General features: G+C 42.2%; 1 protein-coding gene across 1 annotated transcript in view; it reads left to right on the top strand.

The window, feature by feature from the left end:
• Positions 1–23,865, top strand: part of CDCA7L (cell division cycle associated 7 like) — a 53,516-nt gene that overhangs the window by 23,587 nt on the left and 6,064 nt on the right. The window contains exons 2-4 of the mRNA XM_007111559.4: positions 15,032–15,172; positions 19,466–19,603; positions 22,544–22,921. Of these exons, the coding sequence (XP_007111621.1) occupies positions 15,032–15,172; positions 19,466–19,603; positions 22,544–22,921 (657 nt within the window). The remainder of the gene's footprint in view (positions 1–15,031; positions 15,173–19,465; positions 19,604–22,543; positions 22,922–23,865) is intronic.

Here is a 23,865-nt window from a genome sequence, read left to right as displayed (position 1 = left end):
ATGTCACAAATGACATCTTTATGCATTGTGCACCCACGAACATAGATTTGTGGTTTTTTAATCCTATAGAAAATAAAAAGTGGAGTTATAAAACAAATTTACAAAGATACTGGGTTTTATATTTGTTTATGTATTTACCTTTACCTGAAAGCTTTATATTTTGTTCGGCTTTGAGTTACTGTCCTTTCATTTCAATCTGAAGGACTGCCTTTAGGATTTCTTGTGGGCAGGTCTAGTAGTAATGAACTCTCTCAGTTTTTGTTTATCTGGTAATGTCTTAATTTCTCCCTCATTTTTGAAGGACAGTTTTCCAGATACTGAATTCTTGGTTGACAGTTTTTACTTTCAGCACTTTAAATATGTCATTCCACTGCCTTCTGCCCTGCAAAGTTTCTGCTGAGCAATCAGCTGATAATCTTATTGAGGATCCCTTGTTGTTAGGAGTTGCTTTTCTCTTGCTGCTTTCAACATTCTCTTTTCTTTCAGCAGTTTGATTAAAATGTGCCTCAGTGTGGATCTCTTGGGTTTATCCTCCTTGGCATTTCTATAATTCATGTTTTTCATCAAATTTGGGGAATTTTTTTGCCATTATTTTGTCAAATCTATGATCCTTTTGCCTCATCAATCTGATTTTGTACTCCTCTAGGGAAGTGTTCAATTTAGTTATTACATTTTCTCCAAAGTTTCTGTTTCTTTTCCTTTTTATAATGTATGTCTCTTTATTGATATCATCCTTTTGCTTATAAATCATTTTCTTGATTTACCCTAGTTCTTTGTGTTTTCTTTTTGCTCCTTGAGCATATTTAAGGCAGTTGCCTTTGTCTAGTGAGTCCCCAGTCTGTGCTTCCTTAGGGACATCTGTTTCTACCTATTATTTTGTTCCTTTCAATTTTGTTTCTTTGTATGCCTTTGCTCTTTGTCAAAAGTTGGGTATTTGAGAAACTGCCACCTTTTCCAGTGTTTGAAGACTGGCTGTATGCCAGGGAAACCATTCACTGATTGGCTGGCCATGCTCCAAGCCCCAAAGCTTAAGTTTTTCTCACATCTTTTTTGAGAATGTATTTATTGTGCCTTATGTGTGGCTTTCTCAATTCTCCCATATACACAGCTTCTTTTGAATGTCTTAATTTTCTAAGAAGTTTTACCCAAGCTTCTCCTTGGAGCTTTAGATGGACTGTTGTATTTCTCTATGCATAAACTCTCATCCCAGGCATCTGCAGATCTGTAGTCCCCTGCAGCTTTCATGAACAATGGCTGGAGCTTTTCCTCACCTGAGACTGAGTTAGGTGAGACAGGGACCATCAGGCAGCCTTCTAACCCTTGACTGGTTAGAATGTTGCAGTCAGTGTCTGCTTTGCTCCCTCCAGTTTAAGGGAGCTGGAAACTAGGCTCAGCATCCTCCAGACCAGAAATTGCCTTGTGAAGGGGGCGGAGTGAAGGTGAGTATAAATGTCAGGTAAGTTCCTGCCATTCTGAAGGTGAATGTTTCTTTTCTTTTTAAAAATTTTTGTTTTATATTGCATTATAGTTGATTCACAATGTTGTGTTAGTTTAAGGTGTACAGCAGAGTGATTCAATTATACATATATATGTATCTGTTGTATTTCAAGTTCTTTTCCATTTAGGTTATTATAGAATATTGAGCACAGTTCCCTGTGGTATACAGTAGGTCTTTGTTGATTACCAGTTTTAAATATAGCAAAGTGTACATGTCAATCCCAGACTCCCAATCTATGCTCCCAACCTTCCCCTTGGTAACTATAAGTTCATTTTCTAAGTATGTAAATCTGTTTCTGTTTTGTGAATAAGTTCACTTGTATCATTTCTTTTTAGATTCCACATGTAAGCAATATCATATGATTATTTGTCTTTCTCTGACTTATTTCACTTAGTATGATCATCTCTAGGTCCATCCATGTTGCTGCAAATGGCATTATTTCATTCTTTTTTATGGCTGAGTAATATTCCATTGTATGTGTGTATCATATCTTCTTTATCTGTTCATCTGTTGATGGACATTTAGGTTGTTTTCATGTTTTGGCTATTGTGAATAGTGCTGCTGTGAACATAGGGATGCATGTATCTTTTTGAATTATAGTTTTGTCCAGGTATATGGCCAGGAGTGGGATTGCTGGATCATATGGTAGTTCTATTTTTAGTTTTTTAAGGAACGTCCGTACTGTTCCCATAGTGGCTGCACCAACTTATATTCCCACCAGCAGTGTAGGAGGGTTCCCTTTTCTCCACACCCTCTCCAGCATTTGTTATTTGTAGACTTTTTGATAATGGTCATTCTGACCAGTGTGAGGTGGTACCTCATGGTAGTTTTGATTTGCATTCCTCTAATAATTAGTGATGTTGAGCCTCTTTTCATGTGCCTACTGGCTATCTGTATGTTGTCTTTGGAGAAATGTCTATTAAGGTCTTCTGCCTGTTTTTCAGTTGGATTGTTTGTTTTTTTTTGTTGTTGAGTGGTAAGAGCTGTTTGTATATTTTGGAGATTAAGCCCTTGTCAATTGCATCATTTGCAAATATTTTCTCCCATTCCATAGTTTGTCTTTTTGTTTTCTTTTGTTTTTATTATTCCTTTTGCTGTGCAAAAGCTTTTAAATTTCGTTAGGTCCCATTTGTTTATTTTTGTTTTTATTTCCATTACTCTAAGAGATGGATCCAAAAAGATATTGCTGCAGTTTTATGTCAAAGAGTGTTCTGCCTATGTTTTCCTCTCAGAGTTTTATAGTATCCAGTTTTACATTAAGGTCTTTAATCCATTTTGAGTTTATTTTTGTGTATGGTGTTAAAGAATATTCTAATTTTATTCTTTTACATGTAGCTGTCCAGTATTCCCAGCACCACTTACTGAAGAGACTGTCTTTTCTCCATTGTATATTCTTGCCTACTTTTTTGAAGATTAGTTGACCATAGGTGCGTGGGTTTATTTCTGGGCTTCCTGTCCTGTTCCATTAATCTGTATTTCTGTTTCTGTGCAAGTACCATATTGGTTTGATGACTGTAGCTTCGTAGTATAGCCTGAAGTCAGGGAGCCTCATTCCTCCAGTTTGTTTTTCTTTCTCAAGATTGCTTTGGCTGTTCAGGGTCTTTTTTGTCTCCATAGAAATTAAAATTGTTTTGTTCTGGTTCTGAGAAAAATGCCATTGGTAATTTGATAGAGATTGCATTGAATCTGTTGATTGCCTTGGGTTGTATAGTCATTTTGACAATATTGATTCTGCCAATCCAAGAACCTGGTATGTCTTTCCATCTGTTTGTGTCATTGTCGATTTCTCTCTCATCAGCATCTTACAGATTTCCGACTACAGGTCTTTTGCCTCCTTAAGTAGGTTTATTCCTAGGTATTTTATTCTTTTCAATAAGATGGTAAATGGGATTGTTTCTTGAATTTCTCTTTCTGATCTTCTGTTGTTAGTGTATAGAAATGCAATAGATTTCTGTGTATTAATTTTTTATCCTGCACATTTACCTAATTCATTGATGAGCTCTAGTAGTTTTCTGGTAGCATCTTTAGGATTTTCTATGTATAGTGTCATGTCACCTGCAAACAGTGACAGTTTTATTTCTTCATTTCTAATTTGGATCCTTTTATTTCTTTTTCTTCTCTCATTGACATGGTAGGACTTCCAAAACTCTGTTGAATAAAAGTGGTGAGAGTGGACATCCTTGTCTTGTTCCTGATCTCAAAGGAAATGCCTTCAGCTTTTCACCGTTAAGTATGATGTTAGCTGTGGGTTTGTCATATATGGCCTTTATTATGTTGAGGTATGCTCCCTCAATGTCCCCTTTCTGGAGAGTTTATTGTAAATAGGTGTTGAATTTTGTCAAAAACTTTTTCTGCATCTGTTGAGATGATCATATGTTTTTTTTTCTTCAGTTTGTTAATGTGGTGTATCACACTGATTGATTTGCAGATATTGAAAAATCCTTGCATCCCTGGGATAAATCCCACTTGACTGTGGTGTACAATACTTTTAATGTGTTGTTGGATTCAGTTTGCTGGTATTTTGTTGAGGATTTTTGCATCTATGTTTCAGTGATATTGGCCTGTAATTTTCTCTTTTTGTGGTGTTTTTGTCTGGTTTTGGTATCAGGGTGATGGTGGCCTCATAGAATGAGTTTGGGAGTGTTCCTTCTCCTTCAGCTTTCCGGAATAGTTTCAGAAGGATAGGTGTTAACTGTTCTCTAAATGTAAGATAGAATTCGCCTGTGAAGCCATCTGGTCTTGGACTTTTGTTTGTTGAGAGTTTTTTAATCACAGTTTCAATTTCATTACTTGTGATTGGTCTGTTCATATTTTCTATTTCTTCTGGTTCAGTCTTGTGAGATTGTACTTTTCTAAAAAATTGTCTGTTTTTTCTAGGTTGTCAATTGTGTTGGTATACAGTTGCTTGTAGTAGTCTCTTATGATCCTTTGTATTTCTGTGGTGTCAATTGTAACTTCTCCTTTTTCATTTCTAATTTTCTTGACTTTTAACCCTCTCCCTTTTTTTCTTGATGAGTCTGGGTAAAGGTTTATTGATTTTGTTCTGTGGTGTACAATACTTTTAATGTGTTGTTGGATTCAGTTTGCTGGTATTTTGTTGAGGATTTTTGCATCTATGTTTCAGTGATATTGGCCTGTAATTTTCTCTTTTTGTGGTGTTTTTGTCTGGTTTTGGTATCAGGGTGATGGTGGCCTCATAGAATGAGTTTGGGAGTGTTCCTTCTCCTTCAGCTTTCCGGAATAGTTTCAGAAGGATAGGTGTTAACTGTTCTCTAAATGTAAGATAGAATTCGCCTGTGAAGCCATCTGGTCTTGGACTTTTGTTTGTTGAGAGTTTTTTAATCACAGTTTCAATTTCATTACTTGTGATTGGTCTGTTCATATTTTCTATTTCTTCTGGTTCAGTCTTGTGAGATTGTACTTTTCTAAAAAATTGTCTGTTTTTTCTAGGTTGTCAATTGTGTTGGTATACAGTTGCTTGTAGTAGTCTCTTATGATCCTTTGTATTTCTGTGGTGTCAATTGTAACTTCTCCTTTTTCATTTCTAATTTTCTTGACTTTTAACCCTCTCCCTTTTTTTCTTGATGAGTCTGGGTAAAGGTTTATCGATTTTGTTTATCCTTTCAGAGAACCAGCTTTTAGTTTCATTGATCTTTTCTGTTGTTTTCTTCATCTTTGTTTCATTTATTTCTGCTCCTTATGATTTCTTTCCTTCTACTAACTTTGGGTTTTGTTTGTTCTTTCTCTGGTTACTCTAGGTGTAAGTTTAGGTTATTTGAGATTTTTCTTGTTTCCTGAGGTAAGATTGTATTGATATAAACTTCACTCTTAGAACTGCTTTTGCTGTGTCCCATAGGTTTTGAATTGTCATGTTTTTGTTGTTATTTGTCTCTATTTTTAAAATTTCCCCTTTGATTTCTTCAGTGATCCATTGATTGTTTAGTAACATATTGTTTAGCCACCGTGTGTTTGTGTTTTTTATATTTATTTTTTTCCTGTAGTTAATTTCTGATCTCATAGCATTATGGTCAGAAAAGATGATATGATTTAAACTTTCTTAAATTTACTGAGGCTCTCTTTGTGGCCCACCATGTGATCAGTCCTGGAGAATGTTCCATGTGCACTTGAAAAGAATGTGTATTCTGCTGTTTTTGGATGGAATGTCTATAAATATCAATGAAGTTCGTCTGGTCTAGTGTGTCATTGAAGGCCTGTGTTTCCTTATTGATTTTTCTGTCTGGATGGTCTGCCCATTGATGAAAGTGGGTGTTAAAGTCCCCCACTATTATTGTGTTACTGTCAGTTTCTCCTTTTATGGCTGTTAGTGTTTGTTTTATATACTGAGGTGCTCTTATGTTGGGTGCGTATATATTTACAAGTGTTATATTTTCTTGTATTGATCTGTTGATCACTATGTAGTGTCCTTTATTGTCTCTTAGTCTGTATTTTAAAGTCTATTTTCTCTGCTATGAGTATTGCTACTCCAGCTTTCTTTTGATTTCCATTTGCATGGAATATGTTTTTACATCCCCTCACTTTAAGTGTGTATGTGTCCCTAGGTCTGAAGAGGGTCTTTTGTAAATAGCATATATATGGGTCTGTGTTTGTATCCATTCAGCTAGTCTATGTCTTTTGATTGGAGCATCTAGTCCATTTACATTTAAGGTAATTATCAATATGTATATTTATATTGCCCTTTTCTTAATTGTTTTGGGTTTGTTTTTTGGCCGTTATCTCCTTGATAGGAGGTATGACTGATGTTGTTGTGGTGGTCAGGCCTGCACCGGCCTCCCCTTTGCTCTGTGATTATCACTGCCCTGTCAGAGGTGGGGTCTGCTCCCTAGTTGTTGGAGTAGAGGCCCGCAGATCTGTTTCTTAGCTGTGTTTCTGATCTACAGTGTGAGGTATGTGGGATTGGAGCACTCCCACTGGGAGGGAAGCCACTGAGTATTTCTCCTGTGGAGCTTTTCACCTGTGGGTGTCCTCTGTTGTGTCACCGTTCACCCATTGTGCGAGCTCTCAGATTACACTGTTGTTGGCACTGCTCTTGGCCACAGCTTAACCATGGGTATGCCAGCAGTTGGCCTTGGTGTCTCTCAGATGTTGTTTTCACCAGGCCACCAGCGTAGATCCACTGAAGTCAGGTCCCGGGATTGCAGTGATCATGGATCTGGACCCACTGTGGGAGCAGCCCAGACTCTGGTCTGGCCCAACCCCTGTGTGTATATGCCCACACAGTCTACAGCTGCTAAAGCTAGACCCATCTTGGCTGCGGGAGCACTCGCTGTCTGTTCAGATGTTCTGTAGGCACTCAGTTTACAAAGCTAGTCATGGGGGTGTCAATTTGCAGTTTCCACAGCTGGTTACCTGGGGATCTTTCTTTTTAGGTGTCCAAGGTCCCCTGCTAGTGTTCAGCGAGAATTGTTCCATTTATAGTTGGATTCTTGATGCATTTGTGGGGAGAGATGAACTTCATGTCCTCCGGCTCCTCTGCCATCTTGACTCCTGATTTGTTTATTTTCTCTACAGTTTTGTCTTTTCCAAAATGTCCTGTAAGTATAATCAGACAATGTATAGTCTTTTTCACTTGGCATAGTGATGAGGTTTATTCATGTTGTTGTGTCTATCAGTAATTTATTCTTTTTTATTGCTGAGTTAAATTCTGTGGTATGGATGTTCCACAGTTTGTTTTATCCATTGCCTAGTTGACTTGGATTGTTTGTAGGTTTGGAAATAAAACTGCTAATTGCAAGTTTTGTGTGAACCTAATTTTCATTTCACTTGGGTAACACCTAGGAGCAGGGTTGCTGGATCATGTGCTAAGTGTATGTTTAACTTTATAAGAAACTGCCAAATTGTTTTCCAAAGTGGCTATATCATTTTGCATTTCTACTAACAGTTTATGAAAGCGCCAGTTGTTCCACTTCCATGTCAGCACTTGGTATTGTCAGGTTTTTTAAAAGCCGTTCTGCTAGGTAGATAGTTATATCTCATTGTAGTTTTAATTTGCGTTTCCCTAGTGACTGGATGTCGAAAGTTTTTTCATGTGCTCATCTGCCATCCATTTATCTTTGGTGAAGTGTTTGCTCACCTCTTTTTGCCTGTTTTTTAATTGGGTTATTTGTTTTTATTGTTGAGCTTTTGAGAGTTCTTTATATATTCTGGCTGTAGGTCCTTTATCAGATAGATGATGTGCAGGTATTTTCTTCTTGTCTATTGGCTTTTCATTCCCTTAAGAGTCTTTTTTGAAGAGTAGAAGTTCTTGATTTTAATTGTCTAATTTATACATTAAAAAAATCTGTATTGTGCTTGGTGTTTTATCTAAGAATTCTTTGCATAAGCCAAGGTTACAAAGATTTTCTCCAGTTTTCTTCTAGAAGTGTTATTGTTTTAGGTGTTATATGTAGGTCTGATCCATTTTGAGTTAGTTTTTGTAAATGGCACAAGATATGTGCATTTCTTATGACCCAACCAATTTAATCATAAGAGATTTAGGGAAATGATGTTGTTTATGGAGAAAATGATATGAAACAACCCCCTTCGTAGTGGGTTGAAGGAATGCTTTCCTTTGAGTAAAGGGTCTCCTTACACAGATGCAAGATAGTACACCCTACAAATTCTGCCATCCTTGCTATCAAAATTGCTTTCAGAACACTTAATGAGGAAAATGCAGTAGTGCACAGCAATTTCTTTTGTACTGCTCCTTAGGGCTTTAAATGAAACATGTTTCCAGGTGAAATACATACTAGTATTCCTAGAATAAGAAACATTTCCTGAAGCTTTATCAAAATCAGCTTTTGAATAAATTGGCCTTAAAGAAAATCTCAAATTTCTTTTCTTTCATAAACTAATAGATGATAAATATGTTCCTTCTGGCTGGGTGGTGGTATTTTTTAATCCAGGAAGAATGAATTTAGATATCCTTGAGATATAGAAAACCTTTGATTAAAAAAATTTTACCCAATTTAAAAATTTTCTTCCTTTTTTTTTTTTCCGAACTAGTTGATGCTGCTTATCAATTAGTCATATTTATTAAGGACCTCTGAGTATGTAAGACTCTATTCTTGGTGCTGGAGTGGGGCAGGGTGAGAAAGATAGATATCAAAGAGATCCAGAGTCTGCCATGAGAATTAACTGCCTATAGGAAGGAGGTTAAGATCTACACATGAGTTGCTATTATGAAGTAGGAAGAGTCACATCTCATAAGAGAGGAACAAAATGGGCTGGACCTTGCACAAAGCATGTTCTGCAGGCCAGAGCATGGGGTGCTTGTTAGAAATGCAGAATCGCAGGCCTCTGTTGTGGCTTTTGTTTTGTTTTTTTAAAAATTTTTTATCGAGATGTAATTGACCTATAGCACTGTATTAGTTTCAAGGCATCCAGTGTAATGATTCAATATTTGTAGGATTCCCTTTCTTTTTAAGAGTAAATAATATTCCATTGTATGTGTTTATGACATCTTGTTTAGCCATTCATCTGTCGATGGACATTTGGGTTGCTTCCGCTTTGTGGCTTTTGGGAATAGTGCTACCATGAACAAGGGAAGGGTTATTTTAAATTTAAAGTTTTTCTTTTAATTTTATTAACACTTCAGTGTCCAGTACTATCACTAGCAGACACTAGTTAGATACACTGTCAGTAATATTTGAAATTACAGCTTTGAAAATTTCTTTGGTGTTCCACTTAGCGCTCTGAGTTCTTCTGTGCACCTTCCCTGAATGAGTTTGAGATCCAGCCTGTAGATGTTTGGTCCTTACATTAGAAGCTGACATTTTATAATTGGGAGATTCCTCACCAAGACTCAGATTTCTCACTTCTCTGGGGAGGTTCAAGGTTGGGCACACTGAGCCCCGTGCCTTTGTAGCTTTGGTCTGCTGGGGTGCGGGAATGACTGCCATTCCTGGACTCATGTTGGCACTGTCCAGTGTAGCCTTACCCTGAGCTGCTGCCTTCACTGCCCACCTGCTTGGCCCCAAAGCCTGTTGAATGTGTATTCTTTGTTCCCGAGATGAGCCCCAAGGTAGTTTGCAAGGCTTGTAAGTGAAATCTGCAATCCTTTCTGAAAGAGGTGCTGTGAATATGACTACTTTGTATGTAGATGCTCAGAAATTCTGGGTGAAGATCTTTAATTCCTTTTGGATAGGAATGTCACAGAGTGTACCTTTTGACCCCGTGCACCTTTCCTAGGAAACTACACCTTCCCTGAGAAAATGACTACAAGGTCAGATGTAGTCATTTTCATACAAAGATTTATTGATGACCTGCTTTAGGCCAGGCCCGTGTTAGGTGCCAAGGACTCCATTCTAGTGTCTGTGTCCTGGTCAAGGAATTGAATCTGGGGCCCCACTTGACCTTTGATGATACTCACGTTGTTATCCCAACAAGGACAGAGTGAATAGATGTATATACAGTGTGTGTGAAAGTAATGGAAGAAATGTGCGTATTGTAAAAAAAAAAAAAAAAAAAGGAATAATAAGTCTTTTCACTTTCAGAAGAGAATTTTCTTGACTTCTTTCTGGTTAGCTAGATTGCATTTATCCTAATATTGTGCAAGCTTGACTACTGTTAAGTATAATCTACTGGTTGGGAATATTTTATATTTTCTTTTCAGTTATTTGCTGAAAAATATTTTTTTGGTTTGTTTGGTAGGTCTTACAGTTGGCGTTGTAGTCAAATGGAACGTAAGCTTTGTGGAAAAATATCTGTTGTAGTCTGTCTAGACTACATAGCTACAGAGTGGATCACTGCCGAATGAAACAGGGAAGTGACAAATCCTTGGGCCTAAAGTGTTGATACATTGTTTAACTGGTGTCACTTAACTGGTGTCACGTTAGAAGGCTGTCCCTATGAATCCTCTTTTATCAGGTCCTTTCCGTCCCTCGCGTGCAAATCTTGCCTTCTTTGTTGCATCTGTTAAACAGTTTGTTGCATTGAAGACACTTGAATATTTTACAGAGACTTTTGCTAAATCCCGGGACTTATGACTGTCTGAAATGCTTCTCTTAATGCCTTTTGAAGTTGGGCAGCAAGAAACAGAGCCCTGCATGCCCCAAGAATGTGTAGTGGTTTTTGCTTTTTTGAAAGTTCATTGCTTCCTTTTGTCCCTAATGGGTAATTGCAGCCTCTCCCTACTGGCACCTCTGGAGCAGATACAGAAGTAAGAAGGAGGAATTAGGCAGACACAGGCTTACTGCAGTGGTGGTTGTGACAGTGGCCCCAGGGCTAATGCATTTGGCCGTGGAAGCAATTTATTTATATCAACAGCCTCTCCATTCCTTATATGCGCTTCCAGTAGTTCATTACATTGGGTGCTTCTTCGTCTTTAATTCTTTATGTTAAAACAAGCTTCTGGGCCAGCGGGGTTTTTGGATTCATAGAATGGTGGTAAGTCAAAAAGCGCCACTTCAGGGACTGAACTCGATGATTGTTATGTAAACTCCAATGTACTTACACTTTCATAAATGTCATCTATGTTTCTCCAGTAAGAGTATTTTCTTGGTGTGTTGTTTCTGTTGGCTAAACAACAGTGAAAGGTGTCTTTAAAAAGACAAGCATGCCAAATACTGTTAAATTAAAACTCTTCCTTTAAGAGGTAAATTTTTCTCCCAAGAACCATCTCAGATTTAGGCTTTGTTTAGGAGCTTCTTCTTAGCATAAATGTTACAGTATTTTTTCTCTTGTTAGTGGAGCTCTAATTCTGTAAGTGTTTGCTTGTTTGTCTCTTGAAGTGATTTCATTAGATGGTTCGTAATTAACTCTCTGACATCATTAATCTTGTATTCAGTGTCTGGATTTGTGTACTCTGGAAAGCAAATGTTAAACTTCCTTTGGTTGAACCACTAGCTTTCTAATCATTTTTAAACAAGAAGCATTAAAATCATGCTAAAAATGAGTAGATTAGGGATTAGTGATCTTTCAAATGAACCTGACTGTGAAATTAATTCAATGCACAGAAAAAAAGAATCCAAAGAATTTAAGTAACTTCTGAATACACAACTCTGTGTGTAATAGTGTAGCCATTATTTAAAGTGGTCTGGGGAACCCTGAAACCCTTTCAGGGTTCCATGAGGACAAAGTTATTGTCATAATAATATTAAGACATTATTGGAGGAGGGGCCGGAAACAATGTTAAGACATTCTTTGCGTTTTTTTGCTGTGTTGATATTTGCACTGATGTGCAAAAGCAAAGGCAGAGAAAACTGCTTGTCCTCAGCATGAATCAAGGCAGTGGCATCAAACTGTACTAGTGGTCATCTAATTCTTCACCTCCGTGCACCAATTTTAAAAGAAAATGTGTTGCACATAGTGTGTCTTACTGTGGCAGTAAAAATTATTTTATTAAAATCTCGACCCTTGAGGGCATCTCTTTTATATACTCCATGATGAAATGTGAAGTACACATAAAGTATCTTTGTATCTCCAAGTACAACCATGGTCTGGTTATCTCAGGGAAAAGATCTAGTACCTAGCAGGACTGTGTTCAGAGGATAGCAAGAACCCCAAAGAAATCTTGGACTTGATTGTTGTTGGCAGTGGTGTTGGTAGTGGTATTGGTGTGTTGTCTGAAACGGTTTTGTGTGTACTGTGGATAGAGCAAATGGTTTTGTGTGTACTGTGTCCCAGTACTTCTTTTTGTGTATGAGAAGTACTGGGACTTGGGGTTTTCGTTGCGGGGAAGGGAGATACTAACATTGTGTTGAGGGAGATGAAGAAGAATCCTGTCTTGTTGGGTTTGAATTCAAGATGTCAAAATGAACTCAGATGTAAGATACTTAAAACACCTTTGTTCTGTCCAGGCAAAGCAATGATACTTTACTAGCAAGGAGCATACCTAGATCTCAGAGCTTGATTTCCAAATGCCAGGGCTCCTTGGAGAAATGGCTCATTCGGGGTCTGGGGCCAGTACAAAGCTAGCTCGGCACGCCTGTTGTGTCGGAAAACAAGGAGGTGCTCAGGGCTATTAGGATTGTGTCAAAAGGACACAGAAGCTGGCTTGAAGGAGCTGCCAGTAGCCAAATTTGGGACAATCTGAATATCAGAAAGAATAATGACAGAGTAATGGGTTAAAACACATTAACTTCAAACAATCCATGAAACTACCTGGGTGGGAGAGTGGGGAGAGAAGGAAAGAGGGAGAGAGAGGGATAGACCCGAAGAGAGAGAATATTACATTACAGGAGAATGCCACCTAACATATGAAGGAGGAGTAGTATTTGAAAATCACCGTTTTGTAACCCCTAATGTGGTAATTGATTCAGGCGAGGGGTATCAATGGATGCCGAAACTGTTGAGTGAAGTGCTCTCAGGGAGAAGGATAGTCATAGAATCTCAAATATCATCTTAGTTATTACTTAATAAGCACAAAGGGGTAAAGATACTTTTGCTAAGAAGAAATCTGGCAGATCCCACTTTAACTTGGTGATCAAACAGCATCACCACTAAAGATACAACCAGGGCTTCCCTGGTGGCGCAGTGGTTGCGCGTCCGCCTGCCGATGCAGGGGAACCGGGTTCGCGCCCCGGTCTGGGAGGATCCCACATGCCGCGGAGCGGCTGGGCCCGTGAGCCATGGCCGCTGAGCCTGCGCGTCCGGAGCCTGTGCTCCGCAATGGGAGGGGCCACAGCAGAGAGAGGCCCTCATACCACAAAAAAAAAAAAAAAAAAAGATACAACCAGATGTTACATGCGATGTGTAGCAGGAACGCAGCAGTGCCCACGAAGGAGTCTGGCCGAAGAAAAGCACACTTGAGTCTGACTGAGACTCTAGATTTAAGTACCAAATTACAGGAAATCCAGAGGGACAGAGGAGTCTGTTAAATACCATCTTGGGGCTGCAAAAATCAAAAAACAAACCTCCAGACTCTGGCAAACTCTACAGTCAGATAACCCAGTTTCTTCAAAAATCAGTTGTGAGAAGAAAGTTAAACATGAAGGCGACGTGAGAAAGGACTTGAGACGTATTGACTAATGTATGGGCCTTATTTGGATCCTGATACAAATACACTGGGGGTTGAAAAAAATGATAGTAACTGTGGACACAGACTGTATATTTGCTGGTAACACAGGGTGAAATGATACTGTATCTACAATTGCTTGAAAATAATTTGGAAGGAGGGCAGTTGGGTTGGGATACAGATGAAACAAGACTAGCCATGGACAGGTAATTGCTAGGGTGTCCACATGTGTGTTCATGATACTATTCCATCTACTTAGGTATGTCTTTGAAAGTTTTATAATTAAATTAAAAATACTGCTAATTAATAGGGAATAGCTTGACATTTTGTGCCTCCTTATGCAATGCATTGAGAAGTACATGTCATCTGTATAGAATTGTTGCCAGTAATATTTGAGTCTATCAGGAAACAATCACATAAGCTCAGAATGTGTGACATTCTACAAGGCTATTTTCTTGGGTTGTCTACAAGATGTCAGTGTTATGAAAAGCAACAAAAAATAATGTCATAAAGAAACAAATACAATGCATTATTCTTGCTTGAGTGGATCCCTTTTGCCCTTAAAAAGTTATGAAAGACATTATGGGCACAATGCAGACATTTGAATATGGATACATAATACATGATATTATTGAATTAATATTAATTATTTTAGGTATGATGATGGTTATGCGGTTCTTCAGGAGAATGTCCTTATTCTCAGGAGATGTGTATGGAAGTATTTTGGGGTGAATTGTATGGTGTCTTCAAATTACTTGAAACATACATGGATTAGGTTGCTGCATTTTAAATCACTATTTTCCTAGGTTGGAAACATTCAAATATCAGCAAATGCCTGAGATTCAACCTAACATTTGTTGAAACACAGAGAAAAAGGCAAATGGGGGGCTCTAGGTGAAGCATATACAAATGTTTGCACTCTTCTTTCACCTTTCTGTGTGTTTGAACTTTTTCGAAATAGTTAAGAACAAACAGGTAGTCAGCGTACAAAAATGAACTCTCAGCAAATACATATTTGTTAGATTAAGTGTGCTGACAACATTCTCTCTGGCAATAATTGCCTGTAATAGTGTTTAGTAGAATTAATTCTAAACTAAGATTGATCCAGAATACAGAAAACAAGGAAAGTTTTATTTCATTGTATGAACTTTCACGTGACAAAGAACAGAAAAATAGAGAACTATAGGTGGGAATTAAGAAAAGAGCTTAGTGATGTCTTAAGGAATTTTTTTTTTTTAACATGGATGACATTTAAAGACAGATCCACTGTAGGAGAAAATTTTCTTATTTTTTGTCAAGAGATCAAAAATGGCTTTTATCTAGGCATGGCCTCAATGCTCCTTGTAAGATAGGATATATCTCTAGAATTTGAAAAAGAAAACTCTTACCCTCTTCCACCCCTTCCCTGGTTGCCATGAGGTGTCAAGTTGAGGCACTTTTTGCTCAGGGTTATTGGGGTCTTGTGAGCAACCGTGGCAGATTGATAAAGTCATGAGATGGTAATTCCTACTCCTCTACAAAATTTCCCTAAGTGATTATAACAGCCCCTGATATTATCCTCCTTTTTTCAATCCAAACAGATCCCTAAAGAAGTGGCTGACATCTTTAACGCCCCCAGTGATGATGAAGAGTTTGTCGGTTTCCGAGATGATGTTCCCATGGAAACCCTGTCATCAGAGGAGAGCTGTGATAGTTTTGACTCACTGGAGTCAGGGAAGCAGGTATGGGTGCTTCCTTTCAAGGCAGGCGTATCCATCTGGAAGCTTGGATCTTGGTTCGGATATTCTTTTACTTGAACATGGTCTGAGATTGGTGGTATCAGTTAATTGTCGAGCATCGTATTTTATTAGTGTTATACCTTCATGTTTCAAGCAACTGGTGAGGGTACCTCGCTCAGTTTGGCTGTTTAAATCCTTTCTGTGTACAGTGATTTTTTTTTTTTCAGTAAAGGGGACCTCACATGATCAAATCCGTTTTCTTTGCCACCTTGGGGCTGCAGCCCGTGGCCAGGCTGTATTTGGAGCGCTCCCACACAGCTGGCGGCGGGGGCGCTGATCCCCCAGCGATAGTGTAGGAGTGTGTGGTTACCATGAGACACATGGCCTCTGTGCTTCTGCTGTGAGGCTCTGTCCGCACCTCACTCATGGGATTGCTGGCGAGAGCACTGTTCTTTCTTTAATTCCTTTGATCTGTGGCAGACACAAGTTGCAGTTCTCGGAGAGGTAGATTCCTGGAGGTGTATGGTGTGATTTGCCAGGAGCATGGCCAAAGTATCCAGGCTTCCGTGGCATTTTTTTCTGAGTTCATTTGTGGCACTCAAACTTCCTCATTCTCCCTCGACCATGGCCTCTCCTAAAAGGCTGTGAGTTAAACCCACCCACCTTCCACTGGGCAAGTAGAGAAAGGCAGGCAGTTAATTATGTAAGTGAAGCCCCCGCTTGATGGCAGCGTGGGGGGTCCTCACCTTATTCGATGCCTCTGCAGCATTTGACCCCCCGCCCCCCAGCCACCTGGTTCCACTCCCCTTGGTCTCTTTCTCTTACACCTTTTGTTCTTGGTTGTCATCCCTTCTACCTCCTGTCCCCATCTGTGGATGTTCTGCAAGATTTTATCTTCAGACCTTTCCGCTTAATGATCTCAGTGCCTGGCCTGGTCTCAGCCTTTGCCACCTGGTTCTTTGTGGTTTGGCTCTTCCCTCCAGCCCCGGATGTATTTCTGACTTGGATCCGTCGTCATTGTTCAAGGGAGATCTGGAACTCACCGTTTTCCCTCGCTGGTTGTCTGTCTTCCCCGTTTTTGTCTCCAACTTTGGAGCTCTTGACGCCTCCTGTTCCTCACCCATCTCCTCAAGTTCCTTGCAGGAGTTGATGAAGCTTCTGCCATGTCCCTCACCTCCCTCCCTTCCCGTCTCTTCCCTCCTCAGCTACCGTGATTCTCATAGCCCTTACCGCCGCAGGTGTGAAACTGAGCTCTGGTCACCATCCTCCCCTGTTCAGAGATCGCCAGGCCCTCCGTTCGAATGTGGTCAGGCAGTGAGGGGCAGCCTGTTGGGTCCACCGTGAGTGGCCCTCTGAGCGGCGCGGGACGTCGTGTGAAGCGCCAGCACGAGCCTGGCGGGCAGCAGGCGTTAAGGGACAAAGCGGCCGCTCTTGCTGCTGTGACGACTGCCCCTTCTCCTGTGCCCTCACACCTGCCCCCAGTCCACCCCTGCTCCTGAGTCTGACCCCAGCATGCATTCTGTGGCCCATGACAACATGCTTTTCACGCAGAGTGCCCTTAATTCACTATCTCCCTGGGAAGGTGCAGGCGCTGTTATTATTCCTGTTTCACAGGTGATGAAACTGAAGTGTGGGGAGGTGAAGTGACTTGTCTGAGGCCTCACATCTGAGACGTGGCCGAGCTGGGATGTTCGTAATCTAGGAGCCCCACTTCTCAGCCTCGTGCCTTGCATGGCTCTTTCCTGCGGGCTTTGCAGCAGTAGACCAGAAACTGCATCCATCCCCTCCGCATGCACTCTTCTGCCCCCTTTGCACACTGGTCCAGGCTCTTCATCCTGCCTCTGTGTGCTCTCAGCAGCTTTCTAGCCTCCAGCCCAGTTTAGATGCAGGTCAAATGCTTCTGGTTCCACGAAGTCTTACTGGATTTTCTTTCTTTCTGTGTGCTACGTTGCGTGTGTCTCCCTTACAACACTGATCCTCGCCGTGGTGACCTGTGGACTTGTCCAGCTCCCTTACTGAATGACAAGCTCCTTGGTGGAAGGGGCCTCATACTTGAACGGAGCTTTCCAGCTTCCCCGGCGCTTTCCAGCTTCCCCGGCTTGGGCTGCTTCCTTGGGTTGTCCCTTTCCTCTTGTTTCATACATCCAGTGCCCATGGGCGAAGGAGCACCCATGGGGCGGAGCTGAGGTGGGATACTTGTCTGACTGGTTCAGCCACCGTGACTTCCAGTCTGTTTCTTCACATGCCATGAGCTTCCAAATAAAAAAAGTCACCACTCTGTTAGCTTCTCTTCTGATCTGTTATTTGCTTATGTTCTTGATCACGGTAGATGCAGGTCACCAAAGCCCACAACATACTGTCTCGTACTGATTTTAAAGGATAACGGCCAGATTTCGGAGAACAAAATGCTGTGTGAGTGTTGTAACCAGGGACACAGGAGACTGTGTGGGGTGGATGTTCGCTTTGTTACAGACCTCCATTAAAGATGGTTTTTACACCCTGTGAAATCAGGAGAATAAAAGCGTGGGCCTTGGTTTAGGGCTGCAGCTGAGTTGTTTTCTCTATCACAACTGGCCACCTAAGATACTGATCTCTCCCAGGCTGACCGCTGCCTGTGACACCAGCTCAAAGCACAGAAAGAGCCAGAGGACTGGCAGGTTGGAACCTGCTGTTCCAAGGCATGACCTGTTCGGGCTCCAGCCAGGCACTTTGGGTAGATGATGAAGTGTGCACATGGGCCCCATTGCCCTGCAGCACCCTGCAGGGGCTGGCCCAGGGCTCTTGAGCCAGATGTTTCCTGCCCTCGGAGGTGGTGGGTTTCCTTGGGAGCCAACCGTGCACCATTCTTCCTTCATGACAGACCCTGGCCTGCTGCTTCCCCACCTGGACCCCACACACTCCGGATCCATTTTAACCCACTGAGAGAAGCCGCGTGAACTTGTACGTAGTGTGTGCAGCAGTGCCGGCGCTGGTCTCCCTGAAGCACAATTTGAATTTCACTTTAAAGAAGCTTCCCTTTTGTGTGTGAATTTTTTTTTTTTTTTTAAGCAGCTGCACCACAGCTATCAACAAAGGAACGAAGTGATTTACATCTGAGCACAGTCACTCCAATTACCCATAATAATTCACAGGAGACATTTTTAAGCTTAAAGAAATGCCGGATATAGGCATTTCTTTTTTTTTCTCCCGGGAAGTTTTTCCACTCGTCTGTTATGTCTGTTTTTCTCCAGAGACTGATTATCTGAGCTCGAAGAAGTATATAATTAAAGTCAGGGAAAAGGCAGGCAGGGGGATAAAGATTCTCCAGCGCATGTGCTGTCATGAGGGGTCATACCCCTGCATCAGGGGTAGGAGGGGGAGACGTCAGAGGCAGCAGGGGATGGGATGGACTCCAGGCCTGGCTGCCAGCTTGGAGGAGGCTGGTATGTGGGTCTCCGTTCTGTACTGCCATTCTTGCTTTTCCCTTCCTTTCTTTCAAGCATGCCATTTATTTTTATGAGGTCAAAAGAAAGAAAAAGTCATTATTGGAACATGTCCTTTTTGAGTCAGCCGTGTAACATCTTTCCTCGGGCTCACTTGCCACCTGCCGGCGGTGGCTGGTTCTCACCTCCTGCGGGAGGGGGACTCCCGGGGGTGGGAGGGTTGGAGCTTTTCCGTCAGTGCCCTGTGGTAGCGGGTGATGGAGCGGCGGTGGCCGGGGGCGGGGTGTGGAAGCCTCCAGCCCTTTCCTGCCCGGAGGCGTGCTGTCTGTGAACGAGGCATCTCCCCTGGGAGGAGCCGGCTTGGGATGGCTGTTGGAAAGGAAAGCCAGTGTGCGGTGGAGGAGCCAGAGCCAGGTCTTCTCCTCCATGTGTTTTCTGTTGTGTGAACGCAGACGCTCCTGATGGCCCGCCCCGGCGGGAGAAACTGAATTCCATCAACCCTTACCGGGCACACCAGCTGATGGAGGCTGCGGCTATTCTGGCTTTTTGAAATTGTTCAATTTGTGGGTCTAACTTTCTGCAAACTATGGAAAATATGTATATATACGTGTGTTTTTATTGTGGTAAAACCTACATAAAATTTACCATTTTAACCATTTTTAAGTGCGTTAAGTCCCAGTGTGCTGCCTGCAGGACACTGAGAGGCGTTATTCACAGCGTCTCGAGGCCTTCACCATTATCTGTTTCCAGAATGTTTTCATCGTCTCGCCCAGAAACTCTGTACCCATTAAACAGTAACTCCCCTTGTCCCCAGCTCCTGCCAACCTCTGTTCTTTCTTTCTTTCTCCATGACATACGTGTGTTTTTAATTTAGCAGGATGTGCGCTTCCATTCCAAAAACTTCACAGAAGAGCTAAGAAGAATTTTTAGAGAGGACACTGACTCAGAGACGGAAGATTTTGAAGGATTTACGCAGAGTGATCTGAATGTTAACAGTAACCCAGAAGTAATGGTAATAATTAGCCACGTGAGGGAGGGCGGGTTGTGACATTTTTAGTCCTGGTTCCGAATTGTATTGTTACTTGTAAGAAGTCACTTTACACATGAAAAGGTTTTACTTTTTCTTACATGTTCATCTTATAAGCCAGTTAACAAAATATAAAGATTTTACTATTTTTTACGTGTTCATCTTATAAGCCCGTTAGCAAAATATAAAGATTTTGCTTTTTCTTACGTGTCCATCTTCTAAGCCAGTTAGCTAAATGTAAACTTGGCTATTCTAAGGCGAATTCCTGGCCCACCAGTCCATTTTTCTCTTAGAGAAAATCCACTTGTCTTTCCTGGGTACCTTTGGAGTCTGGGGGGATGTGTCCCAGGCGTCCCTTATTATCCTTATCAGAGAATTTATTTCAGACTTTTTTGAACCTCTTTTATCTGAAAAGAGGAGGGTCTGAGAGTCACAAGTTCCTGAAAGTCGTTTTCTGTTGTGCTCCAAGTAATGTTCTTAGGTTTGGAGTTAATTTGGCAAAACTTTAGCTGTGGTACAAGCTTAGAGTTTTTTGCCTGTGCTTTCTTGATTTGGATCACGACGTGCTTTTTAATGATAAAGATGACCTGGGCTTGTCTGATTCCTAAGGGAAATCTGCCCTCAGCCCTTTGCCATCAAGAGACTCGCTGGTCGATCTCTTTTTATTCCATGTGTATAGGCCAGTTGACTGCCGACCAGTATTTGAATCTCAGGGTAACTCTGAAGAACAGCCTTTGGATTTTTTTTTAGGCATAAAAATGTTTTTTACTAACTGAAGAATAGCATACATTTATCTCAGAAAATCAATACACCACTTCCTTCTTTGGTATCAAGATAAGGGATAGAGAGGTTAAGCCTCATTACGTTCAGAAGCTCCCAAAGAAGCACTCCTGGCGTGGAACCTGTGTAGGTGTTTAAATAAGCTGTAACCAGTAGGGTTGCTTTGTCCTTCACCTTTTCCTGGCCTGAAAGCCTTAATGGTAGGCTGCGTTGCTCGATGGTGATTTTTTTCTGTGAATAGCAACACAGGCCTGTGCCAACCTATCGGCCTCAGCCCACCCCTTGGCTTTCTTTACAGAAGTTATTTGCATGGCAGTTCTTGCGTCCTGGCCAGCAAGTCTCCATTTTCTTGTCAGCAAGACACTGAGATCCTTCCAAACCCTGATGGGTATCATCTACTCTTAGTGACTTGTTTATCTTCTCTTCTTTAGCTAAGTAATGTTGGGATAGTCAAAGAATTTGTGTTTCTAGCACGGGAAAGTGAATTACCCCAGCACCTTTTTTTTTGTTTTCTTCCAAGTCTGTACATTTAGGGAATGAATCGTGACATGTCACGTTGACTCTGATATAACTCATAGCTCAGGGCAGGTCCACCTGTACATTTATTTTGAAATTCAGTGAGAAAGCAAGCCTTGTTGTCTCCTCACCCGGCCTCCTGCCCACGCTAGTGAGTAGCGGTGAGACCACTTTTTGGCAATGGGGTATGACTCTGCGTTGGTGTCTAGTGGTCTTCTAGCCAGACATGAAACAGCCGCAGCCGTGGTGCTGGCTCTCAGCTCGGAGTCTCCACCGGTGACTTTCTGTACTTCCGTCCTTTGTAGTACGCTACTCCGCGTCCTTGGTGAAGAGACGTGGGTTAGACGGCGATTATGATAAATGAATAAATGCCAGTCAGGGGAGATAATTCCTCTGAAGTTCTCCAACAGTGACTTCTCAAATAGATTCCTCTGCAGCCCACTATTTGGAATTCCAGAGCTACTAATGTGGAGAGTTCAGGATATTAAAACAAATAGATAACTCCGTACGGTACAGTCTTATTTCTCTGCTTGGCTTTTTGTGCATTGATACATACACCAAGGTTTGGAAGTTGTCTGCTTTTTTTTCCCCTCCCGCTGCTTTATTTTTAACTTGAATCCAGCTGGAATTTGGACGGTGGTCACCGAGCAAGAGCAGAGTCATTAACTGAATCCCAGGCAGTTGCTGGTGCTGTTCTCAGCTCTCCTCGCAACCTGAGTCCCTGACAGAGGTGCCCAGGCTCAACTGTCCAGCCTGTGGTCAAGGAAGGATGCCAGGCGATGACCTTGATCCCAATATTTAAACCCATCTCTGCGGTTGCTAAGAGTCCTTTGCATCTGAGATGTCACCTTGCCGTTGCCTTCCATTCTTACTGTGTTCTCACGTGTGAAACCGAGTTATGTTTTAATGCTGGAGACCTATGCCGAGTGGAGACTGAAAATTGAGGCTGAGAATTGCTTGAGCTGCCTGAACAGGTGCCTGCAGCCACCTGCAGAGCCGTCTGCCTGATTTCTGTAACCCATGGCGCTGCGGGTTACAGAAAGGGGAGGCGGCTTCCCTTGAGTGAGGACCCAGTGTATCCTGGGGATGAGGTTCCGCCTCTGACCCCGATGGCAGGTCATCTGCCTGCCCCTTGGTCACCTCACTAAAATGAAGTCAGCTCTCCTGTCCCTCTTACTCATGAGTTCTGTTCCAGCTAGTTAGGGCAGAATGGTATTTTATTTTTCACTTAGCACTCCGTTTTTATCTGAGGATACCTCTGATGTCATGCACACCCTTTTCTTTGACTGTTCCCATATTCCTGGGCTCCCAGGTGTGCCAACTTGGCTGGTCCACTGGGGAGGAGCCCGCCTCGTCAGCGTGTGGTTTCCAGCCTGATGCTCTGAACAGAACACAGTCTGCCGGTGGGTGTGGCTGGGCCAGAGCGCCTAGTAGCCTGCTCTTTGATTTTGTCCATCTACAAACTACTTGCGCATTTAACTGAAGAGTTCAGAGGGAACTACCAATAGGAAGGGAGAGCTTTCAACGATTCATTGTTTTCCTAAAATACTGTCAGAGTGGTTTTAAGTGTGTGTCTTTCTGAAGGTTTGTTTATAGGCACTGTCTTTGTTCTTTCTCTCATTTCATTAGCTCGTGGAGTCAGAGCTGAGTGATGATGGTAAAGCATCTTTCATGAGTGAGGAAGAGGAAGATGATGAAGAAGAAAAGGCTCCACCTAGAAGCAGCAGGCTGAGAAGAAGCAGTATTGGTCTTCGAGTAGCCTTTCAGTTCCCCACCAAGAAACCGGCCAAAAATGCCGATAAGAACAGTACCCCTGAGCCGTTGTTTTCTGGCTCGCGCATACAGGACAGTAAGAATGGAATTCTGGGAAGAAAGACAAGCTGCAGACAGGGGAAGGAAAGGGAAGATTCTGCCTCTGAGTCTGACGACGACTCCAGGGATGAGGGCCAGGAGACCTCGGATGCCCTGCTGAAAAGGACCATGAACATCAAGGAGAACAAAGCCATGGTAAGGCCGTGCGGCCTGAGGCCGCCCCTGCTGGGGCTCCCAGGGCTGTGTCCCCACAGCCGCTGCTGCTTTGGCTTCTGTCAGGAAGTGTGCTCTGGGCATTGTGGGTTCTTTCTCTTTTCCTGGACCCCAAGCGGTTATCACCTGATTAGCTCTGGTTTGGGAACAGAGACTCCCGGGACCATTTTTTTAGCCCCCTCCACAGTGCCATGGACTAGACGCCGTTTACTGTTGATCAAGTTACGTTGCAAATATGCAGTGGTATTTTACAGAGATGAGAGGGCCTCTTCCCAGCAGAAAGAAGCAATGTGTAAACGTGGGTGTCACGAAGCCCACTTAGGAGTTGCTTTGTGCAGGTCAGGCAGGCAGCTTTCAACCTAGATGCTGTAGTGTCAAGATATCAGCTAAAGGAATGAAAGGAGTCTAGGTATTAAAAGGAACTGAGCGGTTTTTTTTTTTTTTTTCCTCTCTCGGTACCTGGGCCTCTCTCTGTTGTGGCCTCTCCCGCTGCGGAGCACAGTTTCCAGACGCGCAGGCTCAGCGGCCATGGCTCACGGGCCCAGCCGCTCCGCGGCATGTGGGATCTTCCCGGACCGGGGCGCGAACCCGTGTCCCCTGCATCGGCAGGCGGACTCTCAACCACTGCGCCACCAGGGAAGCCCCAACTGAGCGGTTTTGAATCACTTTAAAATGTTTTCAACAGAATAATTAATGGAACAAGGTGAAATCTTTGTGTATTTGGTTTTTCTATATGTGGTCAGTAACTGTGGTTTCCTCCATAATTTTATACATACAGAATTTTAAAAAATAATTCTTGGGCATCCCTGGTGGCGCAGTGGTTGAGAGTCCACCTGCCGATGCAGGGGACACGGGTTCGTGCCCCGGTCCGGGAAGATCCCACATGCCGCGGAGCGGCTGGGCCCGTGAGCCATGGCCGCTGGGCC

Source organism: Physeter macrocephalus, chromosome 5 (genome assembly GCF_002837175.3).
Source record: "Physeter macrocephalus isolate SW-GA chromosome 5, ASM283717v5, whole genome shotgun sequence".
NCBI classification, from domain to species: Eukaryota; Metazoa; Chordata; class Mammalia; order Artiodactyla; family Physeteridae; genus Physeter; species Physeter macrocephalus.
The sequence above is the reverse complement of the archived record's forward strand: the minus strand, read 5'-3'. Positions and strand labels throughout refer to the sequence as shown.